The sequence below is a fragment of the Hypomesus transpacificus genome, chromosome 3 (assembly GCF_021917145.1).
Source record: "Hypomesus transpacificus isolate Combined female chromosome 3, fHypTra1, whole genome shotgun sequence".
Lineage (NCBI taxonomy): Eukaryota > Metazoa > Chordata > Actinopteri > Osmeriformes > Osmeridae > Hypomesus > Hypomesus transpacificus.
In genome coordinates, this window is record NC_061062.1 from 12,952,402 (window position 1) to 12,978,957 (window position 26,556).

Below are 26,556 nucleotides of genomic sequence, written 5' to 3' on the forward strand. Positions count from 1 at the left end.
GCAGAGTGACTCAGCGACACGTCAGCTGACCTCGCCAGACCTGCTTAGCTGGCGTCACTCCTTCAACTACAGTCTTGAATCCCCTTTCTTGTTTAACCTCCCCCATCCTGGTGGAGAAAATGGTGGGACTGGTTTCTGGAAGGAAAGGATTCGGTGTGTGGACGAATGACTCCTGACGATTCAGATGATGAAGCAGAAGTCGTTTTCTCGTGACACACCTTGTCAACCTTTTGGATTCCATGAATACATCATTGCGTTTGTACCCGTGGCATTGAAACCCAGTCCAGCTTTAATGTTCTCAGCTACACTCAAGTCTTCTCACTTTGTATCCAGCAGATAGGATTTCTTTCTTTTTCCGGTTCTGTTGCTGTAGCTCTCTCTCTGCCCCCCCCCCCCCTTCTTTCTTTCTGTCCCAGAATAAAGTCTTGTGGGGTTTTATCTACCCGTGAGCCTCCGGGGTATTCTCTGTGTAGTCTTTGTCACCCAGGGTGGGTGCGGGAGGGCAGTAATGCCCTTTATCATGCTAAACTAAATTGGATTAAACTATAGCGGCGCCAATCTGAGCCCGGCTAGCAGCCTCTAATGAAGGGCATCTTCTCTACATTTGGCAGCGTGAAATCGCCTTTATTGAATCGCGCAGGAACCAAAATGGGGTCATTTTTTTTCTTTTCTTTTTTCTTTGCATGTTACTTCCTCTTCTTGCTCTTTCAAGGAACACAAGTGTTCAAGTGAGAAGGAGGGAGCAAGAGGGTGTGGGGGCGGGGGTTTGCCCTTGTTGGGCCGTGTTGAAGCTGGTCTCATTGCTGGTGTGCTTATAGAGGCCCGCTCCAGCTCCCATCATTGAAGGCTCTGAAATAGGAACAGACTTCCATAGGTGGGAAGTGTCGGAGCGTGTTCTGATTGGCTCGTGGCGGTCGTCTTGCTGCCCCTCCCCACCCACACCCCCCGAACCCAGGTTTGATTGACGGCTGGCTGCGTGCTGATGAGAGACGTGGCAGAGGTTCAGACCTCGCTGCCACAGAACCTGCCTCTCGTGAACTCTTCAACTCACTGGGAGCAGGGCGACCAGCAGAGATGAGATGGGAGGGGGGGGAGGAAGGAATCAGGACAGGGGGGAGAGGGCTTGATTGAGCTGCTCTTTCATGTGTGGATTTATCCCTCTGATCCCACCCCCGACTCCACTCCACCTCCTCCCCCCACTTCACCCCTCCCCCGACTGCCTCACATCTCCGGGCTGCAGTTGCCATGGCGCTGCTTCCGTCGTTTTCCCGGGGTAACTAAGCCCTCTAACACCACCTCAAGCAGTGCCCCACTGCCCTCTGGGTAACCCCTACCAGGCACCCTCCAGCAGTCTGGCGGTTGAGGGTGCCCTGGGCCGATTGGCTGCTGCTGCTGCTTCCTCTTCCTGTCCCCAGGGTGGCAGGAGAGGTGTGAGGCTGCCTGCTCCTCTGCTAGCTGCCAGAGTCCTTCACAGGCATCTCTACTGAGTAAATAAAGGGCCGTTAATCCATACATATGTGATCAGCCAGAGTTTCAGTTTGTCTTGTCGCCGAGGAGAATGTTGATTTGCATCAAACTCAAATGGAATTGGCAGAGCCCTCGTTCCTATCTAATCCAATCAAACGGACTTGCACTCAATATTCATTCTGATGCTAATGTGTTTCTGTGGAGTTTATTGGTTGGTATAAGTAAGCAGTGTGTGGACACTGAGACCTGCCGCAGTCAGCCAGCCACTCCCCCTCACCTCATCAGCCGGGTGAAATCTGTCCTCCACTGAGCTGGTCTGCTCAGGGATCGTTGCTCCTTCCTGATTCTGTCTCTGTTAGGATGGGTGACGTTGAGTCATGTGATGATCCTCCTTGATGTGTCCTTCCAGGAGAGCGGCGGACGGCCTGTGCATGCACGCACACACACACACACACACACACACACAGCCGTGACGATCAATTAATATCTTCATGTACCCCATCGCTCTGGCCATCTGCCTCCTGCTTTCACACACACACACACTTGCTCAGTTGTAAAATCAAGATTAGTAGTTATTATTCACACACACACACATACTTGCAGTACGGATCTATTCTTTAACAAATGGTCGTACGTCATGACTCAAGGAGAATTACACTTGCTTTTAGACAATCCAATCTCAGTGAGCTATTTAGACATGACATCCCTCCTGGGTGTGTTGTAGTCCATGTTGATCACTCTGAAAACAGCCTGTGTTGGAATGCTGTGTGTGTGTGTGTGTGTGTGTTGGCCTAGCAGAGTGTCAGTGTTCTGGCTCGCTCTGTCTCAAGATGCTGCAGGGCATTAGGAGATTGTGTGGGTAAGCTGCGGTAAAGGCCAAACCGGTGTCATAGATTACTGGTGTGGCACTGACAGTGACAACACACACACACACACCAGTCTGCTAATCGCCCCAGTAACGATGGTCGAGGGAGAAGCATCTAAATGGCTGTTTGCTAATTGATTCCAGGAGCTGATGTTCAGAATGTTCAGAAACATCCAAGGCATACACGCTCTCTCTCACACACACACACACACACACACACACGCTCTCTCTCACACACACTCTCATTCACTCAGAGTGAAGGCAGTCCTAGGATTCCTTCCAGCACACTAATTAGCTTCTTAAATCTGTTTAAAAACCTGACAAATTGGTTTCCTCTTTAGGCAATGTTGAAGCTTACAGCCTTATTATTTTACACCTATTTTACACCCCCCAACAAACACACGCACGCACGCACGCAAACACACACACACGTTCCCTGTGGTGTGATGGCTAGGTGACAGCTTATTTAGATCTGCGTGATCCTCTCTCTGGGGGAAAGAGACTTGGCAGATGTAACAGGACCCAAGTTGACAGAGAGAGAGACTGTGTGTATGTGATTGACAGGCTGGTCTGCAGGACATTGTTATGGCTATAATGAGTGTCCATTGGCTCCCTACAGGTCGTTGTGGCTGTGCTATTTTAAAAAGCTTTTGGGGAGATATGAGACTGGATATGAGACTGCTCAGAGAGACCCAGGCCTGGATAGCCAACCTCCCATCTAGCGCGTCTCCCTGTTAACCAGCTCTCGTACAACTGGGCTTGGCTTAACGGTCAGAACGTTTAACTGCAACTCAAGAGGTTGTATGTTCAAATTCCACCCTGTACGTGGCATTAGATAAAAGTCGAATGTAATGAATACTTTAACATTATAGCACTGCCAACACAAAGCAGCCTGGACTGGTGACGGCTATCTGACCCAGATAGGTTTAAGCAATCAGTGGGGTTGCTGGTTGGGCCTCTTGAGTTGATCTAACCCCTTGTGTCTGCTGAGAGAAGCTTTCTTTTTATCGGCTGTAAGTCAAAGCCGAGGCATCTGCAGCCCCATGACCTGCCCCCCCCCCCCCCCCCCCCCCTGGCCTGGCCGCCCCCTCACTCAGGATCACAGGCTTTTGGAAGCCGCTACTCCTGGTGCTTTCTTACCTCCGTGTTGCTGATGTCGGCCTTTGAGCTGGAAGAGGCGGCAGTCTGAAATCAAGCAATTTAGCTCTTCATTTGCTTTTGTTGTTTTATGTGTCTGTTAGTTAGTTCTATTTGTTGTGGATTGCCCTGGGGCAGTGATACCAACCCACCAGGGGTGAGGTTCTGTACAAGTTCTTACTGCTGGGTCAGACCGTGTGTGTGTGTGTGTGTGGGCGGGTAGGAGAGTTTGGTTGTAATATTTTGTTTCAACTGTGGCAACGCTGGAGGACCTCCCGGTTGAAAGCAGGTGTTTGGACCTCTGGAAAGCTTGAAAGGCCGGTGAGGGGGGGGAGGGGTGAAAAACGGAGAAGGAGAGAAAGGAAAGCTATGTTGTTGGCCCCCGCAGACCTGCAGGCGATGCCCTCTCTCTCCCTGGGTGGAGAGTCCTTGCCGGGAAGAAAGGGACTGTACTAGCAGCTTGAACACCGAAGCCTCCGGCACGCTCCTCCATCTGCAGCACGACAGGGATCCCGTCTTCGCTCTCGCTCTTTCTCTTTCTATTTGTCCGACTTGCTCTCCCACCCTCTGATTTCCTAATGTTCTCAGTTAGAATAACAGGGGAGGAGGACAGGCAGGGGAGGAGGAGAGGAGAGGAGGACACAGAGGAGGAGAGGAGGACACAGAAGAGGAGAGGAGAGAAGGACACAGAGGAGGAGAGGAGGACACAGAGGAGGAGAGGAGGACATAGAGGAGGAGAGGAGAGAAGGAGAAGAGAGACAGATGGACCCTAATGCTCGCCAGGCGCGTGAGATCCACGGGGCACAGCGCCCGCGCACGCCACTTCTCACTTCGGCAGAATGGCAGCTCCCAATCAGCCAGGCAGCGCAAACCAGTCGGTCAAGCTGCCAGGGGAGCAGCCTGGCTAGACAGGCTGTTTGAACCAGGCAGGCAGATATGTGTACCTGACAAGGAGGAATTCTGAAAGTGGATAAACACCAGTGCCCACACGCAGTCTTGCAATGTTGTTGGGATCTCATGCTGTCTCTGTCTTTCTGTCTCTCTACTCCATCTCGCCCTCTTCTTTCTCTCTTGCACTCTTTCTCTCCCCCCCCCCCCCCCCCCCCCCCCCCCCCCCCCCCCCCCCCCCCCCCCCCAGTAGTGGATGACAAATGAGTAGAAAACACCATCTGGCTGGATCTGTCCATGTGTGCCTCTCCAATTAATGATGTTTACTCTCCTTACATTGAGTTAGCTCCGCAGCAGTTTCTCTTGTTTTTATTCAGTCTTTACGTCAAATCTCCTTCCATGCATGCAATTAAGTCCTCTAGGGCATGGGCTAATGGTCTCCCAGGTAGGACTATGTTTGTAGAACTTCCCGTCTGATTTAGGCTTTTTGAGTTTGTTATTCTAACTACACTGAGGCGTACTTTTACACCTTGGTTAATATGGGGTTTGTAGTCGAAGGTTTCTCACATGGTGGTTTTGTAGTCCTGGAGCTGTGCTTCCTGTGCAGGAAGTGTATTGCTCGTGACGGGTAGAATCTCAGTGGCAAGACTGCATTTCCCAGCAGCCTTGCGGTGTGTGGGCTATCTGGACCACGGGTCAAAAGTACCAGTCCACAGATGTGTCTGGTCCCTGCTTTAGAAGCCAGCTGTCACTCCCACTCAGGATCAAACCAGCGCCTTGGGCGCATGAGAAAGGCATCATGGGAAAGCAGAGCGTCCTGTGCCCCAGGCGTGTAACCCCCCCCCCCCCCCCCCCCCGCAATGAACACACACACAGTATAAAGCACAAAGAGACTTACATGCAGAGTGCTGGCTGATGTCGCAAAATTAACTTCACTAGAAAACCGGTGGTATTTTTTTCCCCATTGTGTGTGTTTTTGCGCAGGCATCGTCAGACATTGGCGTGTGTTTGTGTGCGAGAGATGGCTTCGAGGAAATGACAAAAACATCCAGTGTCTGGGGACGCAGAGAAGCTCAAACAAGCTTAGAGCACTTTTATACAGAGTACATTTTCAAATCCACCTGGCATCGTCCCTCCCCAGCCTAGCGCCTATTATGGTAATCAGACTAATTAAGTGTTTGGATTGGATCATATTAACCTCTTGACTCCTCCCCCTGGGAGGGCATAGCAGGCAGAAACTAGTTAAACCTGCTCAGATGCACGCCTGTAAATCTCAAACCCCCGCCCCCGCCCCCCCTCCCCAGTCTCTCATTCCTTTGTGGAGGAATCTTAATCATGTTTCTAATTGGTTGTCCTGACTCTGGTGACCTCTTGTGACCTCTCCTGTTAGAGGTCAGGGCTGTAGTGCTGTTGTTTCTGCCCAGCTCTGCCAGGCTTACTTTAAGCCTGTCGGAGTTAAGCGGCTGTCAGTCTGCTCTTATTTGGCCAGAGCTGGGGGAGGGCTGACCTCTGACCTCTACTGTTTCTCCTCCCTCATCCCTCATCACATCTGTGTTCCCACTCCAGGTCAGACTTAGGACTCACACCACGCCCCCTGGGCACTCTGAGAGACCACTTCTGCTTCCTATCTTCTCCATTTTTCGGTCTAATCAACCCGAACTGATGAGTGCTGTTGGGATTGATTGTTTCCGATGTGAACCAGAGCAAACCAGCGGCGCTTTACCGACCTACCTGCCAATACCGGTGTCAGCTGGTCAGATAGTTGTGCGGTTGCCGTGTGACGGTCAGTTAGCCGGCCATGCACACCATCCCTGGACCCCAGCTCTCCCTGAGGACTGGCTGATCTCTCCCCCCCACCCCCCTCTTTCCACTCTCTGTCTTTACCCCTTCTCTATTTCGTGCTCTCTCCTTCTTTCCTACTCTCTCTTGACACCTTCTCTGTTTTGCTCTCCTCCCCTCTCTCTTTCCCCTCCTCTCCTTCCCTCTCTACCTCTTCCCCCTCCCCTCTCTCTCTCCAGCTGCTGCCCACTCTTTCTCCTCCCTGCCTGTCCTGATTACACTGAAATCTGGCTGCCCAACTTCTAGAAGCTTCCCACAACAACACAAAACAAATACACAAACAAACGGCAAAGGAAGCTTTGTCTCCGGCCTCGATGCTAATCCAGGGCCTGGCAGGGACTTCAAATGCCTCGGCGCTGGCTGGTTGGATGGATGTGGGTTCAAGGCCCGGCCCGTCCTGGCATCCCTTCACTTCGGCCCGCTGAGAATGGAAATGCACTACCAGATTGGCAAAGGCTTCTGGGAAGTCATTTCTACCTGGGATTGGACTTCCAGACGCTCTGATTGGCTGGTTGTCAGAAAGGGAAAGGTAGAGAGAGACCTGGTGTGAATAATCTTCCTGCTTCATATGGAGAGAAAGCGAGAGATTGAGAGTTAGAGGGGTGTTATACTCTGCAGAAATAATCATGGGACCGCCGTCGCTACATTTCCTCTGAAACCCGAGTGCAGGGACTGAGTGCCAGCATATGTTGCGTGCTGCTTTTCATTCCCTCTCTTTTCTCCCACAAAAAAAACTCCTTTTCTCGCCTTAATTAGGATTCTCTCTCTCTGAATCCAGATCATAAAGACTGGGAGAAATATGTATTCCCTCGCTGCAGACGTTTATCATGTTCACTGGGGTGCCAGGAGAACGCTTTTACAACGTTGATGCATAATTTATAACGACAGCCGTCTCTTTGTCTGTTTGTTTGCTGTACTCTGGTTTAATGGCACTTATCTTGGCGGGCGAACACAGCCTCCTTCGTTCATGTCATCACCCCTCCCCTCCCCATTTTCTTCCTTCTGCTTATCTCTTCATCTTTCTCTCTGTTTCTGGTGGTTTGTTAAGTCTTCCTGTGCTGTGTGCGTTCAGTCTTCAGACTGCGTGTGTTGTGGCCTGCAGGAATTGTTCTTTCAGCCTCACTGCCCCCCCCCCCGGACCACACAGTTTAACGACTGGGGTTGAGCAACATCACTGGGGTCTCTATGTTCAATAGTGAGCCGTGGACTTCTTCAGAAATCCACTGATTTAGACTTGGAAAGATATATATTTCCTGCGATCTTATACAGACACACAGGCACATAAATAACACAGTTGTTTATAGAAGTAGACTATACACATGTGTTTGGGTGTGTGTTGGTGTAAAAAAAGAAAGAAAAAAAAAACACTTTCTAGTCTGCACCAGTGAGTGGGAAAGTTTCCCTGGTCCTAAATTTCCACCAGCAGTTCCTGAGCCTGACATTTGGTAGGGCGATGTCATAGGGCCTGGTATTGGCTGCTGGCTCCCTCCCCACTGACTCTGCCCTGGCAGCCACCATCTGCTCTTCCACCCTGATCCTCCCTCCCAGGGATGGACAGGTGGCCCTGACCCAGGGAGGAGGCACTTCCTGTGGGCTAGAGCCCTGGCACGGCCTGGCTGTCTTCACCTGGTCGTGTTCTCTCACTCCCTAATCCCCCTGGCCAACCTCTGAGCAGCAAGCAGGGCCTGTGGAGGTGCTTCTGGAGCACGCAGGGAGAGTTGTGAAACTCCCCCCTCCCGCCCCCCCCCTCTCCCCACACCTCCCTCACCCTACCAGAAGTATTTATGTGATGTAGCTGTAACCTTATCTCCAGGGTCTAAATGCTGTATGAGCCTGTCTGCAGCGTGCCTTGTTGACTGTGTTTGGGTCCACGTTCTGCTCTTCATCAGACTGGTGTTCTCAGCAGGCACGAAAAGCATGGAAAAAGATAGGCCCTCCCTCTCTCCGTCTCCACAGCATCAGGAGGCTTGTCACGAACCCAGAGAGGGAAGGAGGGAGGGAGAAAGGAGACGAATTGCAGGGGGGGGTAAAAATGCAACGTCGGGGAAAGATTCATATCGCCGTAATAGCGTCTCTGTGTGGTATCTTTCATGTGAGCGTCGGCCCGCTCTCTCCCCTCGCCCGCTCGCCGACCTGTCGAGGCGCCCGCACGGAGAAGCGAGGGAGGAACAGAGAGGACCGGCACAGAGACACACAGAGGAGGCGGGCGCGGCCCGAATGGGGCTGGAAAGAGGGGAAGATCGGGTGCAGGCTGGCAGGCCCATTGTGCTTGATACAGTGGGAAAAAAAGTCACCTCTCCGACTTTGAAAACTTGCTGTAGCAGGGTTCTCCCTAGCCGTCCCCTGCTCACTGTGTCTGCTAATCACTTTAACTGTTCCCATATGAAGTCCTCTCTGTCTCTCTCGCTCACACACACACACAGACACACACGCTCATGAGCACACTCCCTGCTCCCTTCCACACCCCTTCTAATCCACCTGCTACAGCCCCTCTCCTAAACAGATTTTACATCCTGCCCAGTGTGTGTGTGTGTCCATGTAAGCGTGTGTGTGTGTGTTGGAGGGGGGGCTGTATGCGGCAGGGCAGGAGGGGCGCTGGGGGGGAGAGAGAGGCAGAGAGCGAGGCAGAGAGAGCGTCCGTGTTAATCTGCTGGGGTCCTCCAGAGTAGAGCCCAGGCCCTGCTGTCTCCTGGCCAATCTCCTGCTCTTTGAAGCTCTCCCTAATCCCTTTACATGGAGAGGAGGAAGAGGAGCTGTGGTAGGGGGAGGGGGGGAGGGGGGGGTGCTGGTTACTGTGTAGGCCTACCTCCCCCCCTCAGGCAGGCCATACACACACACACACTATCACACACACATTATACTTCCCCAGAGTTCTGGCCCAGCCTGAGGCCTGCCGGGTCCAGTTCAGACAGCTGGGGACTGCCCTGGGACCCCTCGACAGCACACACACACACACACACACACTTGCTCACTCACTTCTTTCATCTCAGCCTCTGTCAGTCCCAGTGTTGAAGCAGTGGAATGGGAGTGTGTGGAGCTCAGCTCTCAGGGGCCTGCCAGCCCAGACTCCCTCACCATCCAGCTGCACACAAACTCTCACTCACCAATGCCAGCGAAGGGGCTACCCCTAGCCTAGTGCACCAGGGCTGTGGTGAGGGCACAGCCCCCCCTGGTCAGGGGAGGGGGCTGGGGAGCTGGCTGGCGGCTGACTGGAGAGATCTCCGATCAGCTTCAGTCAGGATCTGGGCATCGCATGCTAATCCGTCTGTATTTAAACCATCCCAAATCATCCCTGGCCAAATCCCCTCAAGATCTACCCCTCTCGATTGGATGGCATTAAGGGATCACCGGCATGGAACAATATATCGTCTGGTAGAGGGGGGGGGGAGAGGAGCGAGCTGGAGAGAGAGGGAGGGGGATAGTGAGTGCCTGATGTACACCAGGAGAGGACCGGGGGTGGATTAAGTGCGGGAGCAGAGAGAGGAGGGGGGGGGGGAGGGGGGGGTCGGAGAGCTGGGATCTCTGTCGGACAGCTGTCTCTCGTAGGTTAACAGCATGTTTAGCCAGTAGAGAACATGGATCACTTTAATGTTCGCCATGTTTTGCTGGCCTCATATTGTCTTTCCCTCTCCACGCCCTGCTGTTTGCTTGCAACATCATCTGTTTGTCAAAGCTGGAGCAGGGAAATACACACTCGTAAGATTTTTCACCACATCTGTATATTTTCCCTGGTTTATTTATCCAATGCTTAATCCCCTCTTACTGCTGTCATGTTGTTTAATGCTATAACTCAGGCTGGTGGGGACTGGGTGGTTTCCCTCTGCTGGTGGGAGGGGCTTGTCTCTTGGTAGGAGGGCGCTGGTCTCTCTCACGGTGGGAGGGGACTAGACAGTGCTGCTCTCTCTGCCTTGTGAATGGAGGACACAGAGACGTCTACAGCAGAGTGTCTGGCTGTGTGTGGGTGATGTTGACGGGCTGTCCGCAGGGCCGTCCGCAGGGCCGTCCACAGGGCCGTCCACAGGGCCGTCCACAGGGCCGTCCACAGGGCCGTCCACAGGGCCGTCCACAGGGCCGTCCACAGGGCCGTCCACAGGGCCGTCCACAGAGCCCTGAGCATGTCCGGCCCGGCCCAATGAGAGCCTCTAATAAGCCCTGGCCCTGTGAAGCCGGCACCAGGGCCTGCCTCACCCCACCACCGCTGCCATCTAATCACTCCACATCCACCCAGTCTCACCACTATCTACACCCAGCTGCACCCTGCAGTGTATCCTCTGCTTCCAGTGTCTCGTGAAGGAAGGAAGTGAGGCTCCTGATTGGCCTGTCAGTCGGAGGGGGAGGAGCACAGTCACCCAGTTGGACTAATCTGACTATGTAAATGAGCAGCTGAGGGTGGGGGGGAGGTTTAGCGTGGTGAGAAGCTGCTAGCGCTAGCTCACGCTAACTGACAGGAAAGAGAGAGAGGCTAATAGATGAAATAAAGAGGCTTTGTCGGAGTGCCGGGAAGGGTTAGACACTGTCAGAAGAGAGAGGGAGTTGCAGGAGATTGCGTCGACTGGGGGAGAAAGAAATCATTGGGTGGAGGTTTTACAGAGGGAGTTCAAAGAAAGAAAAAGTGCGGTGTGATTTGACGGGAGAACAAACATCATTTGCTCTCTACTTTCTCCCACAATGATTTGGTCCTTGCTTAGATTGAAAGTAGGTTTTTTGAGAGATCTCTCTTGTTGTCTTGTAGGGGGGTGATTTATTCCTGCTCCTTCTGTCTGGTGAAACATTGAGCGTTTGCTCAGGGCTTCTTTCTAGGGTTCGTCAGGAACGGTTTTAAACTGCCCAATTCCACTCTCTTCCTCCTCTGTCTCGCTCTCTTTTTCTTTCACTGCATCTCTCTCTTTCCCTTTCACAGCTTCTCTCTCTGTCTTGCTCTATCCATCCCTCTCTCTCCCACAGCCTCTTGCTCTCTGGAGTCTGGTGAGTTCTTGATAAGTTGTCTTGGCAACATGGAGAGAGTAATCATTTTTCTCCAGATGTTAGGTTTTGGGAGGATCCCAAAAAGAGGGGAGAGGGGGGGGAGGAAAAGAGAAAAACCAGCTGCCACACAAAGTCCCACCCCTGAGTTACTTAATGTGGAGTCATCCATCCCTCCTCCAGCTCCTCATAACCTCCCTCCCTCACCATCATTTTTTCATTCCTCAGTCGCACGCATGTGTTGGCACTCCTCCCTCCAGACAAGGCAGGGTTCTGTTTACTCTGGTGGTAATGGGAGCAACAGGGTGGAACCTGACCCTGACCCAGCCTCCTCTCTGCCTCACCCAGCCTCTCTGAACCTCACCCAGCCTGCCCTAGTCATTAAGCCGTCGTTCCTTCCCTCCTCCTCCTCTTTGTTATGATTGGCAGACGGGCCCATGAAGAGAAGCGGGGAGCAGACCAGTGCATCAAAGCCCAAAGGAGTTTTCTTTTCCTATTTCCCTTTTTCCCCCCTCTTTCTTTTATTCACTGTCTTGCTCTCTCTTCCCCTCGCCCCCACTTAACAGACCTTCCCATCTCCCTCCCTCACTCTGTTTTTCTCGTTTTTCTCACTCTCTTTTTTCTCTCTTTTTCTCTCTCTCTCTCTTTCTCTCGCTATCTCTCTCTCTCCTCCCCCCCTCTCTCTGCTGTGCATCACAAACACAGGGCCCTCTGCCAGACATGAGCAAACGCTCCGGCAGCGGCAGACATGAGCAAACGATCCCACCGCAGCCCAGGCGCCTGCTCTGTTTGTCTAGGGGCGAGGAGGTGCTGGTGGAGAGGGGGGCTGGGGTGAGACTGGGGGTGGGGGGGGGGGGGTGGTGGGGGTGGTGGCAGGGATGGGAGGGGGTGGTGGCAGGGATGGGAGGGGGTGGTGGCAGGGATGGGAGGGGGTGGCTCCAATAACACGCTCCCACATGTGTTGCTCAGCGTGTCCTCCGCACGCATCAGCAGCAGACCACCCCACCCTGGGTGTGTCGGGATGAGTTCCTTCTGCTGGAGGGTTAGCAGTGAGACGGACGGAACGCTGGAGACCGTGGGAGGGTCACTGTGTATGTACTGTGTATCTCTCTGTCTCCATGTCTGACACGCAGAGTGTGTGTGTGTGTGTGTGTGTGACAAGCCTGGTGACCTCATCTGTCAAGTTGACAAGAGGATGATGCTGCTTTAGCTGGATTTCTCTCTCCCTCACACACACACGCGGGCGCGCACACACACCGCCTAACCCCTCCTCCTCCTGATAGCTTTTCCCGCTCTGCTGATTTCACAAATAGGCCTCATTGATTGAATGGGATTCCTGTGGATAGAGCAGCGTTATTGAGTGGCTTCCATGGATGTACAGGGGAATGTGTATGCAGTGTGTCTGGAAAGGGGAAACTTCCCATCCCAGTCTTGTAATCATGTACACATCCCTCCCAGGGATTGCAGTGTTCATTTCTCATTCCAGCAGAGGTCTTTCCCCCCTCTGCAACACACACACACACACACACCCCATCATCACCAGACACCAGTGTGGCAGCGACAGCTGCCTGTGTGTATGCGATGAGGACTTGAACCTATTCTGAAGACTTGTATTGTTACAACTGTTTCATATGTGAAAAACGATGTGCCCCAACGTTCCACGCACACCCCCCCCCCAAACACACTTTTCCCCTGGCAGTGTCCCCGATGCTGCCCTCTATTTTGCTGTCCTGTGCAGGGGTGGATAGATGGTGACACACCCATCCCTGGAGCCTCTTTAACCCCCCCACCCTGCACATCCATCATTCACACACACACACACACACACACACACACACACACACACACACACACACACACACACAGGCCCTGGCGCCCTGTTCCTCACTATAGCCCAGCATGCATTACTGCTGCTGAGCCATTGCCAGCTAGGTGGCTGTACTCTTTCTTTATACACACACACACACAAGGACACACCCACACAAGGACACCAGAGGCAGTTCTACAGTAAGGGGCAGGGGGGTGGAGAAGAGAACCCTCATCACCCAGACAAACTCAGACACTCTTATCCCTGAAGGGGGTCATTCTCACCCTCATTCTCACTCGTCTCTCTTTAGTTTCTCTCTTTCTCCCTCCCTCCCATTCTTATTCTCTCTTTTACTCTTCTGTCACCTCTGAATTTCACTCACTCGTCTCCATGTATTTATTTATTTTCTCACTCCCTTTGGCTCTCTCTCATCCTCTTTCTCCTGAGTGTAGACTTGCGATTGTGCAGGTTCCCCATGTCACGGTGCAGGTGTTGCTGAGGAGGTGGAAGCAGCCAGTGGTTATTCAGTCTCATGGTCCCGCCTCGGGCCGTCCACTCCGCCAGCACGGCTGCACAGCACTGTGTGTGTTTACCTGGACAGACACTGCTGTGTGTGGGTGTCTGTGGGGGGGGGGGGGGGGGGGGGGGGGGGGGGGGTCGTCAGGTAGACTGCCATTTAGTACTCAGGCCAGTTTCAACTCAGGCCAGTTAGCAACTGACAGGGGTTGTCTATTGCCTGGGGCTGGTTCTGTACTCCTCTTTCACTGCTAACCTCACCAAAAGACCAGTGTTGAAGCAACGCAGAGTTCATTGAAAAAGAGAGAGTGTGGGAGGGATGGAGGGGGGTAGGGAATGAGGGGCTAGACAGAGGGAGAGGGAAGGAGATGTGTTTTAGTTTTTTGTAACCGAAACCACACCTGAACCTTTACTTGACTGCCTATTCTTTTCCCTCTCCTCTTGTCCTCCTATTCCCCTCTTCTTCTCTGGTTTGTCTAACAACAGTCTGGCGCCGTTCCAAACAGACTGACACACTTTGGGGTGGCGGTAGATAAAAAAGAGGGAGAGAGAGAGAAGGAGGGTATACAAGCCAGCTGTTTGCTTCCAAGGAGCAGTTAGAACAGATTCTCTGGTAGGTTCTCTCCTGGAGAGGGGCAGTGTTGGACGGTGGGTGAGGGTCAGGGATTGATTTAATTAGAGATTGTGTAAACGAGAGGGTGAGAGTGAAGGTGGACGAGGGAGGGAGAGGGCATTCTGGGAGAATAACAGTCATCTGAAGTTGCTCGCTGTACCATAGCAGACTCAGTTGGCTAGCGATGGGGAAGATAGACAGGATCTAGCAGGTGTGTGCGCTCTACCTCCTGGTGCAGTCTGGGATTTGAACCATGTCTTCCTCGGCCTCGCCTCGCCTCTGCACACAACACAATAATCCATCTGTCAGAACAACTCACCAAGCTGCTCGTCACAATGGCAGTTGTCGCTGCAACACAGATCACAAAATGTGTGTGTATTGCGTGTTCCCATCATCTACTTCTCATTCTCTCTGTGGAATCGTTCTGTCTGGAACCGTGCTTTTGCGTGTAGGTGTCAGTTTTGGAGAGGAGGAGGAGGGGTGCTAACTTAATTGCGTTCTGTGAATAATTTCACCTCCCTAATTTGACGATAATGAGAGTGGCGCTGCTTACGTATTTATTTATCCAAACATTAATTGACAGGACCGACATTAGCCGGGGCTATTATTGCGCATTTGATCGTGCACAAGGGAACAGGGGAAAACATGACTAATTACGATCTTAAAGGGCTGAAGTGGCTCCCGTGAAGCAGACTGGAGCTCAAGTCCCCGTCAGCGTTCCTGCGGCAGCCAGGCAGGCCGCGGGGTGACAACGGCTAATCTAGTTGTCTAGCTCTATGCCACCACACACACGCACACATCTTTATCTAAAATGAAAGCAGCCGTCAGGGCCAGACCATAAGACTGTCCCTCATGTCTCACCCTTCAGCGGGGAAAAAACTGAAATGGTATTGATTGATCGTGAAAGACGTCTTTACTTGTGTGTGTGTGTGAACTGTTAGCTGATGTTTCTTGTGTTTGTGTGTTTTCAGGCGGAGGGTGAAGACAACCTGAAGAAGATGCAGCTGATGGAACTGGCCATCCTGAACGGAACATACAGAGACACCAACATCAAGACACGTAAGCACACACACACTCACACACACACACACAGGTTCACTTTAATGACAATCCCAGAGCTAATTATTTAACAGTCATCTCTTTCACTTCATAATGATTACAACAGTTAAAATGTCATGAATGAACACGCACAAGATCTTCATAATAGTGTACTAATATTGACATATTTATTAACACACGTGCAACAGATACACACTCTCCCGTAGACAACTATACTACTTCATCTCTCTCTCCATCATTCAACATCAACTCCGTCCACCTCCACAACCAGCTGTATCCATGAGAACAGAACCCCTCCCCTTCCCCCCTCTCCCAGCCCCCGTCCCCCCCGTATGTCATCACACACTGCTGCAAACGCCCGGTGGCTTCTGACTCCTTAAGCTCCCTGCAGGATCACACTCGCTCATCACTGCATGTCCCAGCTTAGTTCACGCATCACTCACATCCACCGTGTGGTCGTCCAATCATCTCTTGTCCTTCCTGTCCGAGGGCCCGCCCATCGTCCAGTCATGTGCGTGTGGCCTGGGATTGCATCAGCCCATGACACTTGTTCACATGTTTGGAATGTTCTAAATGTTATCTTCACCAGAATGACTTGGGTTTTGGTCATGTAAGCACTGTTGCCTTTTCTGCCTGATTTAGTTCTGGACGTATTTCCCCAGTCGTAACCTGGCTAACCTGAACAGCACCAGCTGATTTGGTTTTCTAATGCCTGGACCTCAGTCCAGCAGCCCTGGCCCTGCTGAGGCATTAGTAACCCAGAAGATGAATTAGCCAGACAGCCAACCATGACACGAGAGCTTAATGTAAACCATTGATTCTCATATGCCCTGACCCCTGGCTGGTGATCACTGTTGTGTGGTAATCTGCACACAACAAACACAACAAACACAAACCCATTTTTGAAACCCCCTTTTTTTTTTCTCTCTCTCTTCATTTTTGTATTGATTGTGTTTCTGTGTCACCCCGTCCTCCGTGATGTGGCGGTGGTGCAGAGGAGAGCGGGGGGGGGGGGGGGGGGGGGGGGGGGGGGTTCTAACGTGGTTGCTCTCAAACGGGTCCTCCCTGCCAGCTCTCCCCCGCTCCACCACCACATCCAACCCCGCTCGGGGGGCTCGTATCTGTTTGATCACTTGTGCTGCCTGTAGAATGTTTTCCCTAGATGTCGTGGTGATTGGTATGCCTATTATGGTCTGTGCATTTGGGTGAAGGCAGCAGCATTTTATGCGTTTTATTTTGGTATGGGTTTTTCTTTTGATTTTCCTGATATTAAATTTTTTGCTAGATTGTGGCTTTTTGTGGTTCACTACCGTGATCATTGCATGGACTAATTTGATCCTTTTTTCGCCCTTTTCCTCCTACCCCTCCCTCCTCCTCCTCCTCTCCTTCCCTCCTCCCCCCAAACTCCCCCCCCCCCCCCCCCCCCCCCTCCTTTCCTGCTTTTGTATTTTCACTCTGGCTTTATTTCTCCACCTGTGATTTGATCACCCACACCACCACATCTGCCACCCTGGTCCTCTATCTCTGTCACTGTCTCTCTCTTTATATACCTTTATCTGTCCTCCTCTCTCTTACTGTTCTCTCTACCTCTCTCTCTCTCTCTCTCTCTCTGTCTTTGCCTCTTTGTCTGTGTGTCTTTGTCTCTGTCTGTATCTCTCTCTCTCTCTGTGTGTCTATTTGTGTCTTTGTCTCTCTCTCTCCTGTCCTTCACTCTGTTGCTTATGGCAGCCACCCTTGCGTTCTCTCTTGCAGCGGCGGCCGCCGCCGCTCAGGGCCCCCGCCTCATAGCGGCCCCCCCCCGGCCAAGTGCTCCCCCCTGGGAGCATGCGCCCCCCAACGCCGGGAGGGACCCCCATCATGAACATCATCAGACCAGGCCAAATGGCCGCCATGCTCCCCAACGGCACCCCCACCCTGGTGCCCCCCACGCCGGATGGCGGCATCATCTACACCACCCCCTATGACTACCCATACACCCTGGCGCCCACCTCCCTGCTGGAGTACCCCCTCGAGCACAGTGGGGTTCTAGGTAAGCGACCCTGGGGCATGGGCGCCGCCAGCTTTAGCCCCGGACAGGAGGGCAGCTTTTTTTACCACGGTGGGTTACTGGACGCGGCTTCGATGAGCCACAGTCAGGACTTGTTGAAAGGTAAATATGTCGTCTCCAGCTGAGGACAACAGAGTGGTGGTGATGTTGGTTGAGGGAGGATGGCCGGCGGGGAGGCCGGCCGGGATGGATGAACTAATACTGGGCACGGGGGGACAGGGAGATCCCCTGCTAGGGCACCTGTCTGACTAGGGAGTCACTGTCTGAGGGAGATGGGTAGGATCAGCTGATGTAGGGGCTCTCATCACCTAGCAGGACCCCCCACCTAGTAGGCCTCAGCTTTCAGTCACGGCTGCATTCCACAGCGCAGTATTGTACTCATTTAATGCCAGGCCCTTTACGTAAGAGGAATTTTATTTTTGTTTGAAGACGTGCATACACACATGTTTATATATACACACACACACACACACACAAACTTTGTGCACTGTTTTCATGCACTCGCCAGAGGCACATTCAGTCTGGTGGTAGATCCCCTTGGATTTCCGAGGCTTTTGAAATGATTTCTCTCTTCTCCCGCTCTGCTCCGCTCCTGGCCTTGAAGCCCGCAGAGCATCCCTCTGCATCCCGCTGGGGATGTTCATTAAAATCCTCCAGTCTTTCGGGTTTGTTTTTTTTCCCTCTTCAACCCTCTGCCATTGTCTTATTTTTACCCTCTGAACTTCACCTCTGTACAGATTTCTGCCGCTCCCTTAGTTAAGATGTCAGGGGAGTAAGTCTAGCTTTGTTTGTGTGTGTGTGTGTGTGTGTGTGTGTGTGTGTGTGTGTGTGTGTGCGCGCACACATGGGGTATGAAAACACAAAGGCACAAAGCCCCACTCTGCCAAAGATCTGTTTTATCAGAGCTGTCACCTTCTGATTTAGGCAGATAATAATAGTAGGCTGTGGTGTGTTCTCCCTGTAACAGTTAGTATTCGTGTCCTGGCAGTGTGGCAGAGGTGCGTGTGTGTGGCTGCTCTGACATCATCAGACTGCGCCAGCAAGGCTAGCAGCGGCCCAGCTAACCTGTGCATTAGCGCTGCCTCTGGGAGCGTTTGCGGAGAACAGACACCACTGGATTTCCCCCACTCTGAGGGTTACAGGAGCTTAGTGCGTTTTATTTACTCACTGTATTGATCGTCCCCTTCAGCTAGCAGGCCCAAAGGAACACACACACACACAGACTCACACTCGGCTGAGCTACTAGTGCTAGCCAGGTGCTGGCAGGCAGTGATGAAGGAGACTTGAGGACATCTGGTGTTGGAGAGTGGAATGTGGGCGTGAGGAGTCGTCAGCCAACCATGGCAGGTCTGTGTCTCCTGCCCGGCCAGGAAAGGAGAGCTGCTGCTCTCAGACACTTTAGGAATGTGGTGAAGCCACCTCTTTTCTTCCACCGAACATTCCAGAATAGAACCCTTCCAAGTCCCAACCTGGGCCAACATTCCATCAAGGCTCTTTTTTTTTCAAATTGTTTTAACAAGTCAAAACTGTGCACAAAGTGCATGGTGTGCATTTGACTCTGTGCCCATCCCGATGTCGCGGCAAACCATTTCACAGGGGTGGGTTACCATTTAAGCCAATGAAGGCTTCAGACACAAATCTCTTTAACCGCACTCTCTGTAATGAACAGAAGAGAAATATGGCGACGCCCGCATCCTTCTGCCATCTCCTTGGCCTCCTACCAGCTAAACCATCCTTCCTGGCAAAAAAAACAAATCTAAAATATTGACGCTGCCGCATAAAAGCTGAAGATATATGACTCCCAGTTTTTGGAAAGATATCTGGCTGTGTTGTGCTCTGTCTAGCGTTTTTTATCACGTTTATTTGTATTTGTTTATTTTTTTTTATTGATCCTTCATGGATTTATAACTTGGATCACACTTTTAGAACAAGCCATCTCTGGGTATTGATATTTGTCTTTTCAGTGTGGAAGACATGCTACGGTTTAGCGTCAAAGGTTTTTCATTCAAGGTTTTTTTTTTTTTTTGTGGGAAGTAAATCCGCCCCATACACATACCATACACACCTGATGACACAGAATGAACTGACTTCCAAGAGAGACTACAAATGCGAAACAAAATATGTTATGACAAATATGAGGGAGGCAAAATGACAGGCCTGATACAGCTTGCAGTGAGCAGATTGACAGAGAAAATAGAGAGAGAGAAAGAAAGAAAAGATTCAGAAATAAAGTGAAAAGCAAATGAGAAATGGAAAAAGAGAGAAGGGTGTTTGAGAGCCAGGTGGTGTCTAGCACTATTCAATTACCACCAGAGCTCTATTGGATTTTCCAACCTCTAAAATTGAGAGACAAATTTCTCTCAATCCCCCTTCTGCATCCCACAGGAAGACTCAGACAGCCTAGTGGTTCCCTGTTCCCCTGCCCGCCCCCATTCAAAGAACCCGCTTAACACTTCAGTACTGTGGAATTTTCTTACCCTAAGTTATACAGTTATAAATATCAAGTTAAATACAAAAGATGTATTATTTTTTCTATGCCTTTTCTATACATAAATGTATGTATCATGTAATTCCTGTATAATATGTATCATACTAATCTGTGTGCATTGCATAAGCAGTATAAATGTGTTAAATGTGAATATTGTTGTTACTGTGAGAACTGTCTTTCTCCCTCTTAAAGTGAATGGTTTCTAACCTTGTGGACCTGTTGCGATCTAGGTGCAATGGCTACTAAAGTGAGACGGCATGACACTCGGGTCCATCCTTACCAAAGGATTGTGACCGCAGACAGAGGTCAGTTTAGTCTCTAAGATACTCTACTGTTGACTGTTTTTTTTAATTGCATTGACTTAATTGCCTTTAGTTGGGATTTATAGTTTGTTTGTGTCGTTTTTATTTTTTATTTTCGCTGCCACCACCACCTTCCTTCCCTACACATCCACACACCAGCTAAATGGTTGCCTGTGGTATGCACATTATGTTTACATTCATAGCGCTCCATTGATCTATTTAACATATTTTGAAAGCTCAGGCAAGAAGCAATCTACGTTGCTTTGGTTTACATGACTATGAACCCCCCACCTCCTGACAGGACAGGTAGTTTTACAGCACACAGTGCTCAAGCTATTTAGTTACATTCCTCTTAAGTGATATTAGAGCCTCAAAATAGGTCAGACTTGTTCCCATGCATCATTTACTGTATCTGATCCTCTTAAAGGAAGTGAGAGGCAGCAGCGCTAAAGCTAGCTACGGCTGCGTCTCAGCGTCGCTCACAGTGTCCTGTCCTTCTCTCCTGTCCCTCCACCTACACTGACGCCCACTCCAAATATGTGAAATGTATCCTTCTTTCCCCTGGAGGTCATATCTAGTCTGTAATGTTTGGACTGGTTCAGGCCTCCGTTCCTCTATTCCGTTTTGACCAGTCCTGTCATTTTTGATCAGGTCCAGGGGAAGGAGAAATAAAGATGCATTCTTTTCCCGGAGGATTCGAATGGTTCCTCTGATGGATCAGTGTGAGTGGAGATGGAGGAGAGGACATGAGGATAGGAGGCCACTTGGCCGTCTGCATGGTAGTCAGGATGGATCAGTGTAGCTACAGTGCCAAGTTGCTAGCAGGCATCGTTTTACGCTTTGATTTTTTTCTGCCTTAATGTTTGCTTTGTCTCTTCATATATCTCCATGTAGAAATGCACAGGCAGGCTCATACATCTGAGAAGGCTAGAGTTCTCTTGGGTGTCTTGCAAATAATGAAATAAAGATAAATACATGGAAATAACTTTTGGTATTATATTTCGGTTGTACACGAGGTACTAATTTTATATTTGACCGTTTTATATCAAATGTATTTATGGCTCCTGTAAATATAAAAATACTTATAAATAAAAGAGATAATAATCAGAAATCAACGATCTATCTATTCATTGCATAGTACTAGTTTACTTTTATTCACCAAATAACACTAGTCTCCGTAAGTCTCCTTACCACTAATTACACTGATTGTAACTTGCATTCCTACCTGAAAGGAACTAAACATACTAGTTTTTGTGTACTTTGTTTGTCTGTTTGACCTCTCTCTGCTTCTGTTTGTTGGTACTGGGGGTAATGTAGCGCTTTAATGAAACATGGTTTTGATTCAGGTTGGGGGCTTAGTAGTTGGGATCATGATGTAAAAAAGTCATGATTATAACGACATCAGCTGGGGTTGTCTCTTGGCCAAGGAATTAGGGGGGAATAAGAGATTGCATTCATTTTATTGTTAAAATGATGTCATTCCAGTCTCTTCTTGCTGACACTAATATCCTTTCTATCTTTTTTTTCTGTTTGTTTTGTTTTTTGTTTCTAACCACCTAGCCGCCACCGGCAACTAACACATGACCTTCTGACCTCTGAACTCTTCACCCAATGACGAGCCGCCCCAAGCCTGCCTGCTGATCAGTTAACTGGTAATTGCCTTTTGCTAGCCTCTCGGACGCGATGACAGAGAGGCGCCTGCCCGTACAGTTACCCTAACATGTCTGGATGAAAACACAAACACCACAATCTCATAGCAAACACAACAAAACCCATCAACAAGTTGTGTGACTTTTTTTTTATTACTTTTTTAAATGTTAATTTCCTTCTTGTTCATTGAGTTATAATTCCCATTCTCTCTCTTTCTTTTTCTTCATGAATCACAAAGTGGGTGGATGTGTTGTTACTGAATCTGCACTGAATTATAGCAATAAAACTCCTCCCCCCCCCCCCCCCCCCCCCCCACCTGCTCTGATTCGGTGACCTCACTAGTTTGAAATAAACGACTTTCAATTTGAGTTGATCTCACGCTATATGCTGTCACACAATGATGACATCACCCTACCCCTCCCAAGACCCCCCCCCCCCCCCCTCCTGTTCCAAACCCACTTGAGCAAAGAAAAAGAAAGAAAGACAGAGAGAGGGAACGAGAAACGACACTCACACAAACTTGTTAACTTCTGTCATTTTCACGTGAGTCTTGTTGTTATCCAATCTCTTGATACGTAATGATGTGCTGACACATTCTGGGTGTACCCGGAAGCGGCTGGTTTTAAAAGCATGGCTAAATTGATTGCAAACTGAGCTTTTTATGATTTCTGTTTTTGTTCAGTTTCTCCTGTGTTTTATTTTCTCCCCACTTGATTATGTTCTTATTCGTACACATCTCCCTTCTCTCTGTACTGAGAAAATTGCCAAACAGAGCAGGTAGTGAAAACGGAACGCGACTGGCACCTGAGCCCTGTAGCGGGCAGCAAACTGCAGTCAGGACATACTCTGGGGGTAGGATGGGGAGGGGAGGAATAGGATGAAGAGTCTGTGTGTTTTTAATACTATTGAGTTTAGGACGTGCAGAGGGTGTTGGGGGCAGTGTAACAGTGGATGAGTAAAGTCCGCTAGCTACTGACCATGACTTTCCCTCGCTACACGTCCACTATACAGTGCCTGACAGATTTAGAAATCTCAATGAATTAAGCGAGCTGTGATTAAAAAAACAAACAAAAACGAACTTAACAAAAAAAAAAAAAGTATTAACGTGTGCGTATTTAGCCAAAGGGTTTCCAGTTTAACTATATCTATATAATTATGTATCTAACTGCCGAGGGCTCTCTTCATAATCTTAGAGTTAAAAGGGTGTGTTGTGGTGCCTGCATACATTGAAAATGATAGCCAATCAGTAAGCCAGAGATTCTTCATCTTTGCGGTCCCATGAAGAGAGAACCAGACGATTAACACTAACGCTCCTCAGAGAAGACAGCTCCTCATAGTGAAGCTTTGTACATACATATAATTTTTCCTCTATTTTGATTTTGCCTTCAATTTGATTTTAAGTTAATGCATCCTTGCCCCCTGCCAAAAGAACAAGCCATTTTTAGTTCTATATTTTGCCAGTTGTCTCTGACTTGTGTGTGCTCACGTTGTTTTTTTAAAATCCCATTTAAAATCATCAGGCAAGTCATCAGGCGTCTTATGCTGGCCCTCCTGAGAATCAAATTAATTTTCGAACAATTTTTTGATTTTATTTGAACCCTTTACACATCATTCTAAGTGTTGTGCATCCACAATGTGTCTCTTGCACACCACATGATGGTAGTCCAGCTCCTGAGCCCCTAACTGTTTCTTTAACTCTTTCTCAAGATAAAATAGGATGTGAAAGCCATGCCTGCCTGTTCAAATTGCTTTATACATACCTGTTATATATATATATAAATATATACCAATGTAGATACCGGTCATTGCATATAAACATACAGAGGAGAACAAAATTAGATACTTTTACAGGGTGCTGGAGAAGAAGAAAAATATATTTTTGGCAATTTTAGCTTTTTATACTTAACTTGCAGTTACAAAAAATTTAAAAAACCATAAAAAAGTTTAAAAACAGAATACATAAAAAGGAAGAAAAAGATGTTGAGAAAGATGCTGTGTTACTTTGGATATTATTGGCGAGGAAAATAAAGACCAAACCAGTCATACCCTAGGAAAGATGTGAGAACTGCTGTGTGTTGGAGGGAGAGACTTCAAGAGAGCATTAAACGATGGTTTCAAAAGTGCCTTAGTGACGGTCGTTTCTGTTTTCAAAGTGTCAACATTCTGTTTCAATAATATCCAGAACCATCAAGGAAAGTGCAGTGGGATCAGAGGAAGGTGGTTTTGAGCTCTTAGTGTTGAGCCCGGTAGCTCCATCATATTGCTGAGCTGCCAAAGTTATTCTATGCAAAAAGAATAGCAGTCGTTTGACCAGCTAAATATGTGCCATGGTTTCGTCTTCCTGAGATTCAGTTGATTTTTTTGTTGTTTTCTTAATGGCCCCTAATACTGTCATTTTGAACAAGATGGTTTTTCTTTCAAATTGATTTCCTTTGTTGTGACTCTGGTAATTGTATCACTGTTATTGTCTTGATTTCTGGTTACTGTGACTACACTCTTCCAAGAACAAAGTGAACTGCCAATAACCAAGCAGGGCTCTGCCAGGATGCGTTTTAATAATTAAGCTGAGGAAAAAAAATGAATTTAGAGTAAATACGATTAACTAGATGGTGGGCCATTTGTGAGAAAATTCTGTTGTTGAAAACTCTGTTGTTTCTAAAGCTGGAAACCAACAGTTTCCTGGTGAGCTTCTCTCCCTGAGACTAAGCCCACAAGGCCCCTGGTGAATCACTTACAAGCCACTCTTCTGCTTTTCCACTAAACTTGAGTGAGTAAAGATAATCTAATCATAAGACTTAATGTTTCCAAATCTGGATGTGAAGTTACAGGAATGGGTGGGGGGGGGGAATAAGTCATAATGTGGGTGGTTGATTCTGGAATTGGCTTGTGATAATAGTCAAAACATTTATGATGAAGACAGAAAAGCAGACTGGTGCCAATTTAGACTTTGGTCAGTTCAGCTATGACTGGGAAAAGCCTTGTCAGTGAATCATGGCAACTGATTTTCAGTTATTGAAACAACCTGAGGTTTCTTCTAACTAGACTATTGCATTCAAATTAGGTATTTTGGAATAATATACCTTCCCTGGCAGTCTATGATGCTCTGTATTTTTCCTCATACATACTGTTACAGCGAAAAGGTCAATTCAATCTTTTTCTTTTCTTCTTTTCAGTGTTATGAACTATATTTTAAAAAATGTAATGCAATATTAAAGTGGAGCAAGAGATGACAATTCAGCATTTGACAGTATTAAGATAGTCCCTCTGCAATGTTCCTACACGCTGTGTCATTGTACAAGGCTGGTTAAGTCATCAGGTAAATGGTGAACTCTACCGCACTCTCTCTGACCTGCCTACTACATGTATGATAATGTAATTTACAGCCATTGTTACAGGTTTATAATGTATTTTTCTAATCTCATTTTATATGTATATTATAAAAGCATTTTTCTGACTCTTTATTTGATAAAGCCCACCGCAACAGTTTTTTTTTTTTTTTAACGCCCCTCTCCCTCTGCTCCCCACATCCACTCATACATCTTGAAATCTGTCTCTCTCCTGGGGAGTGTTGCCTTTCCTAGAGTTGTATTTTGTTTTTCTTGCCAATTCCTAGCTTGTTTAACTCATTAGCAACTTTATTAGTTTTCTTGTCATAAGTATTTTTACATGCTTGCATTTAGTTTTCATGGTGTATGCTGTTATTTTTCTTATTAACCCCTTGGCATTTATTTTAATAAACATTCTTAGTAAGAATTTTACTAACTTGCTGATATTTTTTGTCTTGTGTTTTTAACCAGTTTAATGAATGTACTACCTTGGTCTGGTTCACGGACTAACACAATTAAAACTGTGTCTGGCCCACCACACACTTACAGCACACTGACAAACACACACACCTCAAGTACACTCCAGTACACACAAACAACAGTCTTTCATCATGCATGCAACACATACACAAATTTACACGCACACTGCCTAACTGGGACCTGTGCACGAGCCGATCCGTCTCTCACACCTGCTCACGCACTCTCACCTGTGTTGCTGGAAAGATCTGCTGACACCCTTCAAATCCCACCCCCACCACGCTGCTGTGTCCCATGTCTCTTTGTCTCCATGACAACTCTCTTGTTGTGTTGTCCTGTCAGACCACCATCTCAGAAGGGGAAAGCTACTCTCTCTAGGACCGGATCTGTAGGGAGGCGAGAGGAAAATAACGTGACTATTTCCCAAGAACGATGAAGCTACAGTCCCAAGCTACAGACCAGACTAGATACATTGATAGGAGAACGCAATTGGAAGGGATTTACCTCACTTCATCTGTTGTGCGGGGGTGGGGGGGGGGGGGCTGTCGCTATAGAGATGGAATGCTGACGGTAGCAGAGGCAAAACATTGGTGCATGTGTAGCTGCTTGAAACACTGATACACTCACAGCCGAAGGGCTTTCACAATTGTAACTGTTCGTTATCCATAATCTAAAAACACTACTTATAGATATTGGATCAATTCACACTTCAGTAATAAGTGATATGGTTAGAGAACAGGATGCATGAATTTAGTTGTGTTCTGGTGCTACACTCAGGTCCTGAACCCTTTAGGGATATTGACGTGCCTCCATTTATTGTAATGTTAGGGCTGTGCTGTTTCACTTAGCATCAGCTTGTAAGAAAATGGCTGAGCTAATTAATGAGTCCTTTGTCTGTGCCTATTGACTGGCTGATAGTAGGTCATTTGGGAGGACCTCAAATGTCAAAGGATACTGTGTAATTCTACTTTATAGCACATATAAACTGCTTCCACAGTGTCAGACGCTAAACTCGTAGTTTAGTATTGTCAATGCCAAACTTTGGGATCAAAATATAATTGATAGAATTGAGATGAAGTTGTAAAAGTCTAAGAAACTGCCTCAAGCACATCC

The 26,556-nt window shown here is 48.7% G+C and overlaps 1 protein-coding gene across 1 annotated transcript in view; it reads left to right on the top strand.

The window, feature by feature from the left end:
* qkia (QKI, KH domain containing, RNA binding a) overlaps positions 1 to 25,398 on the top strand; it is a 64,841-nt gene extending 39,443 nt beyond the window's left edge. Inside the window, 5 exon segments of the mRNA XM_047047552.1 lie at positions 15,066 to 15,153; positions 16,906 to 16,946; positions 16,948 to 17,182; positions 19,919 to 19,993; positions 21,551 to 25,398. Of these exon segments, the coding sequence (XP_046903508.1) occupies positions 15,066 to 15,153; positions 16,906 to 16,946; positions 16,948 to 17,182; positions 19,919 to 19,993; positions 21,551 to 21,567 (456 nt within the window). The 3' untranslated portion in view covers positions 21,568 to 25,398.
* The last annotated feature ends 1,158 nt before the right edge of the window (positions 25,399 to 26,556 follow it).